The sequence below is a fragment of the Contarinia nasturtii genome, unplaced genomic scaffold (genome assembly GCF_009176525.2).
Source record: "Contarinia nasturtii isolate CC-2019 unplaced genomic scaffold, AAFC_CNas_1.1 Cnas_scaffold_285, whole genome shotgun sequence".
Classification (NCBI taxonomy): domain Eukaryota; kingdom Metazoa; phylum Arthropoda; class Insecta; order Diptera; family Cecidomyiidae; genus Contarinia; species Contarinia nasturtii.
In genome coordinates this window covers 1,427,181-1,438,008 of record NW_022197640.1, presented here as the reverse complement: position 1 = coordinate 1,438,008, position 10,828 = coordinate 1,427,181, and the positions used below count along the sequence as shown (strand labels likewise).

Genomic DNA, 10,828 nt, shown 5'->3' with positions numbered 1-10,828 from the left:
CAAATTATATGTCGCAAATTTTAAAAGTGATATAATAGTTTTTTCTTTATTAAATTTTTCAAATTATATGTCGCAAATTCTAAACGTGATATAATAGTTTTTTCTATAGTAAATTTTTCAAATTATATAATTTTTATTTAAATAGATAATTTCTATTTAAAAAAATAAATTTATATGCGTTTTAATTTAACTTAAAAAGCCTCGGGTGTAGAGTGTGTAGGTCTTGTAGAAATGATATTGTTAAAATCTCCATACGTAAACTTATAAGTGTGAGTGTGACATTTGACAAAACGTAATGTTATTGTTCTCTTACATACTTGTCATACACTCGTGCGAATTATTTTGTTCTGTCAAGTTCGTTTATTCCGTTCATTTATTTTATTTATATTCTTAATCTCGCAATCACATCGCAAAATTGCGTAAAAATGGCAGATTCTATTAACAGTTTTATTGATCTTGACACCGGCTGTATAAAATATCCTGATGGAGACTTTACTTTTATATTAAACTTTATTCTGTTTAGTTCGCCAAAACATAAAGTGAGGGCGTTAGTGTGACAGATTTCATTTTAAAAAGCTACTGTATTAGAGATCTTACTTAATCCCGTCTCTATGGGTCAAATTGACCCATAGTGCATTTTGTATGGAAATCAGTCATTATTTTAAGAACCAGCTCAATTATTTCATAAATGATCAGTTTTATTTCTATGATACTGATACTTATATATCAATATACATTAATACTTCAAGTATCACATATTCACATAAGTATATGCATCACATATGTACATATTTTTATGTATCACATGTGTATTTTTACATACGCGTAAAACTTAGTACCCATCTTTTTCAAACTTTCAGGGATTATAGTACAAGATAAGCAAAACATTTATTGTTCTACGACTTTTTGATCCTGCCGCCATTTTGGCCGTAGCCGGCCTTTCAATTTTGAATAATGGTCAATTTTCCTACGGCTACTGAGGCTCAACCCCTTGACTTACAGTTAGTAGACTATAGTATTTGAATATCGTTGGAAAGGCCTTGAAATAAACTATCAATTGGCGCCTGTTTGTGCTTATAAAATACAAAATTGTCATGGTGTCATTGGTGAATAATGGTGCCATTTACATATCGGCCGCCCATACACATATGTCACATATTTGTAATATTTTCACTGTGTTTACAAAGATAAAGGTTCATTACATACAAAAAACGGTATTTGATTATATTTTTGATTTTTTGCAAAAGAATATACCTCGGGTCAATTTGACTGTCAGCAATTTTTGTATGGCGGTGTTACATTTCAATAAACTCTCACGAGAAGACTCACATTCATTCTCGGACAATCACATTCTCGGACATATTCTACGTAAATTAAATTTTTTTTTGAAAATCGTGTAGATTTGCCAACCCAGGTTACGAACTATGTTTTGATATGTTTTTCTCGTGACTCTTCGCCGTCTGTGCGTGTTTATTTTTCAAAAAAAGATATATGTTCGTTTGACGTACGGCCACAAATTAAATATTAACGACGAATCAATTTTTAGAATCTCTGGTAATAGGGAAATTAAAATAAACCTCGGTGATAACCAATTTTAACAAAATACGAAATGAACAATGTTTCAACATATATATGTTCATTTCTATAGTTGCACAAAAAAAAAAAGAAATTGACCGTCCGTACGGGCACTAATGTCGCTCCTCGTGTTTGTACGGACATTTTGACCGTCCGTACGTAAAATACTTTAACTTAACTTTAACTGTTTTTCACCGTACGTCACTGTTTTTGTCCGTCCGTCCGGGCACTTGTGTCCCCGAGCCCCGAGGAGTCAATAGATTACTCCCGAGGAGTCAATAGATTACTCCCGGGGAGTAAATAAATTACTCCCGGGGCTTTACTATACTTGGGCATTAGTTTAATACCATTTATAGAAAAATCTTTCATTTTTCCGATCGTTGAAAAAAATTGTTGTAAATACTGATATTACCGTAATATGCCATTAATGACGCCCAGTTATCGTGTAAAATGAATATATAAAACATATTTTTGTTCAATCAAAAATTTGAAAATTTATTAAAGATTTCTTATAAAAAACAACAAATTAAAATGTATTTTTTTTCTTGAATTATTTTATCACAGTTGATTAGAACAAAAGACCTTATTACAATCTGTATGTGCGTAAAAAGCATATTTTTCTTGGACATCATTCCAATCGCACACACCATTTTCGGTACACCAATCAAAATGTAAAACATTTTCATTTAGAAAAAATTTCACTTTATCGTTCAATGGGCATTTGTATCGAACGACGGCGACATTTGCTGCAAACGGGCTCACCCTACTTGTTCGCCATTTTCTAAGCGTACTCTTTGCAAAATTTTCCGCTGTTAAATTGACGTCGTCTTTCATGGCTTCTAAAGAGGTTAGAAATAATTGTACCGCAGCCGAATGACTAAAATATACAGTGGTTTTTGGCTTATTATCGTCTGATAAACGTCTTAGCATGTCTTTCATTGCAAAGCACTTGATATTTTTATTGAGTTTTGAGCCATGACTTGACTTATAAAAATAGTTCAAATCTTCTAGATATTCAAGTAAGTACACTTGAGACGGAGTCAGCAACTGTTGGAGATAATAGAAAAATATTTGTGTAATGATAAGATAATCAAGTGACCTTCGGTATACTTACTGAACACCAACTGCTTGCTTTGTCCGTTTGCCACGCTTGTTCGTAGCGACACATGTCATAGATGTCTTTAACCGATCTCATTTGTAATGTTCCATCAAAACCCAATCTCGAATCAATGTCTTCAATCATTTTCTTAAACACCATTGAATTTTCAAATTTTTTCACTTCGGAATCGGACTGTTTCAATTTCTTCTTTTGCTCGATCCACAACGGACAATTTGCATATGCTTTAAGCAATAAATCTGGACGATTTGATGGACTTCTCGCATTAATCATTTTATGTGTATTATCGCCAAATATGCCATCAAAAAATGCCCCAAAACTGGAATGTGTTCGTTCGGTATTTGTGTGTCGAAAATGGAATGTACTGATATCATATGGTGGTGAAAAAAGATTTGGTATGTTTTGTTTGAAATTGTGTGCAATCGTCCTAAGCTCATTGAATCCCTGTGTAACCAAATTATTTCCTTGATTTTCGGTGATGCTATTGTTCCACTTCCAGGATTTCAATAGCTTCCAATCCTCTTGACACAATGGTAGATTTGGCAATTTTTCAGCATTCTTGACTATTTCATCTCGAAACTAGAAAATAATGTCTGCATTAAAAATTGAATATTCGTTAAAAATAGCCATTTACCTTTTCCATTTGGCTAAAACGTTTAATGCCCTTGGCAGTTGTGAGTCTAGTTCCATGTCGAATCAAAAGCCAAACATTTGAAGGAGTGCAATCTTCAAAATTGATTTCAATTAATTCATTGGCCTAATGGTTGTTAAGATTCTTACCTTCGATTTCAAAATCATGTCGTTTGTCGCGTGACTTTTCTGTTCGATATGCAGTTTTTGTCGAAAAATATTTTGTATGAATTCTATCTTCGTCCAATGAAAAGCAAAAGTCGTTTTGATCGCACGTTTTTAACTCATCTTCAAAATACAATGGATGCCTGCAAAAATCCTGAGCAGTGACTAGGATTTCAATTGCGAGTATTAAAAAAATAATGACGAAATTTCGCATTTTCAAGACATTACAAAATGAAACAGTGAACTCAGATTAAAAATAAAACAAATTACTGCGCTACGATGCACGACACTTTATTGTGATTATAGATAATTTGACATTTCTCATAATTGTCATACGACTAACGTAAATGTCTAAATCGTAAAGGGGAGGACGGTTAATATAAGCCTCAATTCTGCAAATAAAGAAAAATAAGGAAAAGAAACCATCAGAATAGGTTGTATTTATTAATTTCAACAATTATATGTGAGTGATTTAAAAAAAAAAATTCCCCTAATCACAATCGGGTCTCTTTAACCGTTGAACTTTTCAAATACACTCAAAGTTTGGTATTTGTTTCAAAAAGATTTTGAACGTTTTTATTTGATATATTTACTTCTCCTAAAAATGCGATGGCTTCGATTTCGACAAGAGCTCCAAGCGGCAATTTGGCTACCTGTACACAAGATCGTGCCGGGAAATTTCGTACAAATACTACAATTTGAATAATGAAAATATTTAGTTTTTTTATGAGCATTTTTGAATTTTTTTCAATCGTTTACCGTCTTTATAGACCGCATTGACCACAGGAAAATCGTTAAAATCTTGCAAAAATACCGTGGTTTTAACCACATTGTTCAAATTGGATCCTGAAGCACGGAGCACATTTTTCAAATGAACTAAGGCGGCTGCGGCCTGCTCTTTAGCTCCGCCATCAACCAATGCACCAGTTTCTAGATTTACACCAATAACACCCGATACATATACATTCTTGTCAGCAACAACGGCTTGGCTTTAAACATAACAAAATAAATAAATGTGAACTAAAAATATTGGAAATTGGTTTATCAGTACATATTACCTATATGGGCCAATTGGTTCAGGTGCCGTTTTTGTGGCGATTATTCGTTTAATAATTTTGTCCATTGTTTTCGTTCTGCAAATGAAATATCGTTGGAAAGTATGAAATGTTGTGCACTTTGAACGAATCACCGACTGATTACGGGCAATACAAGTGTGTATATTCTATTTATTTCGAAACGCTCTATATCACTTTGCATTATCAATTCTGATTAAAATTGGTATTGGTGCTCATGAATATCTTGACTTTTGGAACGTCATCGTTGTTACGGTTGTAGTCGGCAACAATGGAATAAACGATTGTCATTTCGTTTTTATGTTCAATTTGCATTTAATGTAAAAACCAGAGAAAAAAGGCTAATAAAAGTATTTGTCATATAAATTCCGAGTGTTTTTCTTATCTTCAATCAAATTTTATCTTCAAATTAAAAAAAAATGAAAAATTGAATTGATCACAATTCACCACGAAATTCGTACTATTTGAATATTTACAAACGAAACGTTCAGATTTTATTTTCAAATGAACGTTTTTTTAAATTGCAATGTCAATATTATTATTTACACTCAGAAATGTGCATAGGCAATAGGTGCATCGTAATCAGTTCATTGATATCGTGAATGAAAATAAAACAATGGATGTCTACGTAAAATGTATCGTTCATACAGAACGTTCAATCGTTCAATCGTTCAATCGTTTGTTTGACGTTTTATGTCATATTCTGTGCGACGTTTTATTTTAGAACACTCAATGTTTTCGATACAGAAATTTGACATTCCAGCACCATATGAAATACATATTGTTTATGACAATATTGATTTTCGTTTTAACAGATCTGAAGAGTGTGCCATTGTAACAAAGGCACATAAACTCAACCGAGTTCATATCTAAGATAAGAAGCACTTAAATTTAGCATTAAGTTGACAATAAAACATAAAACAAAATAAACTGAAACAGAATTTTGTTGCATGTTATGTATAATTAAAAAAAAAAATGAAAACACTTGAAAAGTGTAGCATCTATTTATTTCGTTCGGATTGAACATCAAAAGTCAAATTTAAAAAAAAATTATAGAGTGATTCAACACTGTTTATAAAATGCCAAATACGTTGCTATTCGCCACAAATAATGAGGGACGAATTTATGCGCTATCGACTGGAAGTACCGTTTGGAAAGAGTTTCAATACTCTGGATTAGATTTCAAGAAAATTTCAACGGTACAAAATATTATTTATGCAATTGGTGGAGATCGGCAAGTGTATGTGCTGGTTTTTGGTCTGGACATACCGATCCGTGTGAAAGAGGTGACTTATGAAAATGAACGATGGTTTCCAATCGAAGGATTCGCAAATCGATTATTACCAACTGACCGACATAAATTCTCAAGTGAGGATGGTACCGAAAATCGTGCCATCGAATTGATTCGACTTCCATCCGCGTGCTGGATTTGGGAAGGTAAACTAAAAATTTCAATTTAAATTTGATTTTGTAATGAGAATCGTATACATGTTTGAATTAACAGGAGAATGGCAGCTAGATTTATCATTGAATGGAGAACCATTGGACCATGATGGTTGGACGTATGCAATAGATTTTCCGACAAAATTTTATCCAAAAAAATCGTGGAATTCATGCGTGAGAAGACGGAAATGGGTACGAACGAGACGATATAATGCACTTAATTCATGGTGTGCAATCGCTCCATTACACAAAGATGCAACACAAGAACCGTTTGTGGATGTTGCAATCGGTTGCATTGGATCGGAATCACAGAGTCCGGTGTTAAGTGTATGGGCCGTATCAGCGCATGGCCGAGTAATGCATCGGTCTGGTGTAAGTATGGTGTCACCGGAAGGAAAAAGATGGACAGCTATTCCAACACCAACTGGTGAAATATTGAATATTAGTGCTGGTAAATTATTTTGATTAAAAGAAAACAAATCATATACGTTAATTCGGCATCGCTCTCTTTAAGGTACAATGGGATTAGTTTGGGCCGTTTTATACAGTGGACGGGCGTTGGTACGCACAGGCATACGAAGTGATAATTTGATTGGTGACAAATGGATTGAAATCAGTCCTCCCGGTGAAAATGTGAAAATCGTACAAGTTTCGGTGGGAACAAATGCCGTATGGTGTGTAACAAATGATAATCATGTGTGGTTTCGACGTGGCATAAAAGGTGATATATGCGGAATTAGTGAAGAAGCAGCTACTGGCAATGGTTGGGTGGAAATGGTTGGAAATATTTCACAAGTTTCGGTGGCAGCAAACGATCAAGTATTTGCCATCGGCGCAGATGATGATAGGTAACCAGATTATTTTTAATCATGTCATTTGATTATCTTTTTCAATCTATAAAATAGATTTTTTTTTTTCGCTTCAGATACTTATACTTTCGTTGGGGTGTTTCACCAAGTGATCTGACTGGTAAACGTTGGGTTAAAATACAATGTCCATTGCAATATACAAGTTGTACATCGAGTACCGTATCTTTGAACTCAAGAAGAAGCTCTGAATCACCAGCACAAAGCAATCGCAGTATAAATACGCTCTATAAGGAACGAGGTCGTGTTGAAACATCAGCAATTGTTGAAAATGTAGCTGTCGATGAAGATGCTGCCCATTCGGCTCCAAATTTTCGTCAAAAGCCCAAATACTTGAACTCGCCGCCGGCCAGTCTGAATGACAAAGTTGATAATCGTTATAAAGTTCGAATGATGGAGAATACAGCGTCGAGCGCACCAACCGAACATGTCTCCGAAATATCGGGCAAACATTATGAACGTTCGTCAAAGCATCCACGTGCATGGAGTCCCGTACGAAGTGTTGGTTCAATGGTCGGCACTGAAGCTCATCCGGAAAGCGATTCAACTGTCTTTGAAACCGATTCAAATCGTGGCTCGTGCATTTTCAGCGAAGAAGATGATCAATATGGATCACAATATTGGAGTGAATCGGAAACGATTTGGACAAATTGTACGGCGGGCGCCGTTCTATTAGAACCAAGCCAATTACCAAATTGGTTTAAAGACACTGTTACACTATCGGACTCATCGATTGATTTGAATAAAGAGTGGCGCATCAAACTGATTGAAATGCTAAAAAAACGACTGAATGGCTTTGATACGAGTACTTACGATAAAGCGATTGAGATGTCTTCGTGGGTCAGTATCAAAATATAATGATTATTTTTCCATCATTTCCAATTTTCCTTTCTGATTCCACAGGTTAAGAGTATCGAGGCAAAAGTTGCGAAAAATGACATCTTCGAAGACTGTCTCATGGAATTGGAATGGCTAACAACGACTGAATCAGGATCGGGAACATTGACAATTCTAAATTTGGACGGTGTGTCCACTAAAATGCAGCTATCCTTAAATGAAATAATATGTGTAATGTGTTGTAGTGAACCGGGCAATCCTCGGCTTGCCTTATACGCGCCACGATTATCGAGCGAATCATCTGCATTGAAATTACAGTTTTCAAATGATGATGAAATGGAAGACTGGTTATCACATTTAACCTCGATATGTTGTGAGTTGAATGATATTCACGGAAAACCAGCTGATGATGCACGATGGATAACCACTAATTTGGGCGAAGTTTTCACATTTGATCCGTCAAATTTGAAATCTGCACAATACAAAGAAGACATCAAATTATACGAAAAAGAAATCAATATGCTCGGAGCAGAAACGCCATACCATTCAACTCTTCCAAATGGTATGCCGCTTGGCAGCATTTTAGAAATAAATGGTTGCATTTTCGATGATGCTAGTCAAATTCGTTTCGATTTACAATGCCATTCGACATTGAAAACGCGATTCATCGTCGAAAAAATGCGGCACGTTGCATGCCATCTGAATCCACGATTCAATGAACGGCTCATTGTACTGAATACAATGGAAAATTCCGAATGGCAAACCGAATTGAGAACTGATAAAATGGTATTCGCACCCGGAACTGAATTCAAACTGGAAATTAGGTTAATTATTGATTTAGTTTTTATTTATTTATTTTTTATCCGTGAAAAAGTGAATGAAGTATTAACAATTTTATTGATTTAAATACACACAGATGCGAAGCAAGCGGCTTAAGATTTTTCGTGGACAATTTGGAATTTATATTTTTCGAGCACCGATTGCCCCCAGAATCTGTTAACAGTTTGTACATTAGTGGCCGAGTGAAAATCTACAATGTTAAATATAAAAGTCCAAGGGTGAGAGCAAACCACACAATACCAATGAAAACGGTAAAAACTTAACGTCCAACTTTAATTGTATATTTCAAGGTGATTATTCAGTTGCGTGACATGTTTTGGCGTCAAATTGGCGGACATTTTCGTAAAATAGTCTCTAGCCGATCTGGCATTGTATGGGCAATAAGCTATGATAATACTGCATATTATTATACCAATGGAGTGGGAGGAGCCTTTTCGAGGGGTTTGAATTCTAGTGGTGAAATCAATGCAATGACTGATACACAAAACTACTTTATATACGAAAACCAAAGATGGAACCCATTGACAGGTGCTGAAACGATAATTTTGCATTTATAATATTTATGTTCGGAAAATCTAAAGATATATTTTTCAATGTAGGTTATACAAGTCATGGTCTACCAACCGATAGACCAGCATGGAGTGATGCAACGGGTAAACAAAAGAGAAGCAAAGAAAATTCAAAACTATTATCATCTCGATGGCACTGGGTATTTTTTTTTTTTAATTTGTTGTAAATTTATCACTTAGTGGATTTAAATCCGATAATTCGTTCTAGATCTCTGATTGGCTCGTCGACTTTCATACGCCTGGTGGTGTTGATCGAGATGGTTGGCAGTATGCTGTCGATTTTCCAGCATCTTATCATGCAAAGAAGCAATTTACTGACTACGTACGGCGTAGAAGATGGTTTGTATTCATTGTCACATCTTATCGAATTATCGAAATACGTCATGAAACTGACATTTAACAAATAAAACACATAGGTATCGAAAATGTCGCCTCACAACCAGTGGTCCATGGCACGAAATTGGTAATACAAAATTAATCGATGTGAGCCTACTATATGATGAAAATACCGATACGTTTAAAGTATGGGCTATCGCCAGCAATGGTGATGCATTATATCGACGCGGTGTTACACGAACCAATCTCAGTGGATCGTCCTGGGAGCACATTATTGCAAATAATCAACCTTTAGTTTCAATCAGTATTAGCAAGGCGACTGGTGTTTGGGCTATCGGAAGAAATGGTTCGGCATATCGTCGGTGTGGTTTCTCGTCCGAAAATGAATGTGGCACCTATTGGAAGGCGATAGAGGATGCGCCTAAAGGAACCAATCTAAAACAAATATCAGTCGGACCGATCGGAATTTGGGTGATCGATTCACAAGGTCAAATGCTTGTACGGCGAGAAGTATGCGATTCATTTCCGGAAGGATCTCATTGGCAAATTTTGCAAAATGTTCCTAATGATCCACCGCATGAAGAAGGAAAAATTGGATTCAAATCGGTTTCCGTAACTGATACAAATGTTTGGGCTGTGTCAAATAGTAATTTTATATGCAGACGAAGTGGCGTAACACAAAAAAATCCAGCCGGTACTGGTTGGCAGCTTGGCATATCTGTAAGTAGTAATACATTTGAAATGCATTTTAGATCCGTCGATTGAAGAAGTAAAATTTATCGATGTTTTTTTTCCTTTTAAGGCCAATTTCAACTGTATTTCATAATCTAAATATCCAGTCAGAGGCTATAATCCAAATTACAGCGGCATTCCTGTATATCAGACCTTTTTTTTGATTTTTACGTCTTTTTCTGAATGTATAAATTTTAATATGGCATAATAAAGCAAAATATAAACGAGCTACATGTACAATTTATGATATAAACTGTTTTTATTAACATTTGGCGCCAAATGTATTGAATGAAAAATCGCGATTCAAAATATATTTGTTGATGCATAGCGACATCTATCGACTCAATTTAAAATTACTGAGATGTTTGTTCAACATGAATAAATAAGTAAAAATTTGTAAATAAAGTTTGAAAGACTAACAAAGTTAAAAGTATTTTTGTCCATTTTCATTTCAATATATAATGATGAAACATACAACGACTTTTATTAAATTATAATTTAAACTACGTCCAAAATGACTTGTTTCAATCGCTGAATATATCAGTTTGAACATATGCTCACATTATAAAAGTGAAAATGTGAATAATGCATAAATATTCGTTCAATAATCAACCGAAATGATCCACAATGATGTGATCCGCCCTC

At 34.8% G+C, this 10,828-nt stretch overlaps 3 protein-coding genes across 3 annotated transcripts; 1 reads left to right on the top strand and 2 right to left on the bottom strand.

Annotated features, from left to right (window-relative positions):
• Positions 1-2,133: 2,133 nt before the first annotated feature.
• LOC116337592 (multiple inositol polyphosphate phosphatase 1-like) lies at positions 2,134-3,727 on the bottom strand. Its single transcript, XM_031762271.1, has 4 exons — positions 3,473-3,727; positions 3,327-3,418; positions 2,690-3,271; positions 2,134-2,622 (listed from the first exon to the last, which is right to left on the bottom strand). Exons 1-4 carry the CDS (start codon positions 3,699-3,701, stop codon positions 2,134-2,136), a joined length of 1,392 nt encoding a protein of 463 aa, XP_031618131.1. The 5' UTR covers positions 3,702-3,727.
• Positions 3,728-3,757: 30 nt separating this feature from the next.
• On the bottom strand, positions 3,758-4,824 carry LOC116337430 (rutC family protein UK114). Its single transcript, XM_031761996.1, has 4 exons — positions 4,546-4,824; positions 4,247-4,476; positions 4,081-4,178; positions 3,758-3,879 (listed from the first exon to the last, which is right to left on the bottom strand). The coding sequence occupies exons 1-4, from the start codon at positions 4,608-4,610 to the stop codon at positions 3,874-3,876; spliced, it is 399 nt and encodes a 132-aa protein (XP_031617856.1). The 5' UTR covers positions 4,611-4,824; the 3' UTR covers positions 3,758-3,873.
• Positions 4,825-5,372: 548 nt separating this feature from the next.
• Positions 5,373-10,427, top strand: LOC116337679 (tectonin beta-propeller repeat-containing protein). The gene is made up of 11 exons (XM_031762442.1): positions 5,373-5,997; positions 6,065-6,454; positions 6,518-6,851; positions 6,929-7,709; positions 7,773-8,530; positions 8,623-8,764; positions 8,837-9,074; positions 9,146-9,255; positions 9,324-9,454; positions 9,532-10,171; positions 10,254-10,427. Exons 1-11 carry the CDS (start codon positions 5,640-5,642, stop codon positions 10,275-10,277), a joined length of 3,906 nt encoding a protein of 1,301 aa, XP_031618302.1. The 5' UTR covers positions 5,373-5,639; the 3' UTR covers positions 10,278-10,427.
• The last annotated feature ends 401 nt before the right edge of the window (positions 10,428-10,828 follow it).

Excerpts from the sequence above, each read along its gene's own strand:
- LOC116337592 (XM_031762271.1), bottom strand. The coding sequence starts at position 3,701 with ATGCGAAATTTCGTCATTATTTTTTTAATACTCGCAATTGAAATCCTA. Across the intron at positions 3,419-3,472 it reads ACATGATTTTGAAATCGAAG|ATTGCACTCCTTCAAATGTT; the intron begins GTAAGAATCTTA and ends TCAATTTTGAAG. Across the intron at positions 3,272-3,326 it reads GTTTTAGCCAAATGGAAAAG|TTTCGAGATGAAATAGTCAA; the intron begins GTAAATGGCTAT and ends ATTATTTTCTAG.
- LOC116337430 (XM_031761996.1), bottom strand. The coding sequence starts at position 4,610 with ATGGACAAAATTATTAAACGAATAATCGCCACAAAAACGGCACCTGAA. Across the intron at positions 4,477-4,545 it reads GAACCAATTGGCCCATATAG|CCAAGCCGTTGTTGCTGACA; the intron begins GTAATATGTACT and ends TTATGTTTAAAG. Across the intron at positions 4,179-4,246 it reads CAATGCGGTCTATAAAGACG|TATTTGTACGAAATTTCCCG; the intron begins GTAAACGATTGA and ends TTCAAATTGTAG.
- LOC116337679 (XM_031762442.1), top strand. The coding sequence starts at position 5,640 with ATGCCAAATACGTTGCTATTCGCCACAAATAATGAGGGACGAATTTAT. Across the intron at positions 8,531-8,622 it reads GAATTCAAACTGGAAATTAG|ATGCGAAGCAAGCGGCTTAA; the intron begins GTTAATTATTGA and ends AAATACACACAG. Across the intron at positions 9,455-9,531 it reads TACGTACGGCGTAGAAGATG|GTATCGAAAATGTCGCCTCA; the intron begins GTTTGTATTCAT and ends TAAAACACATAG.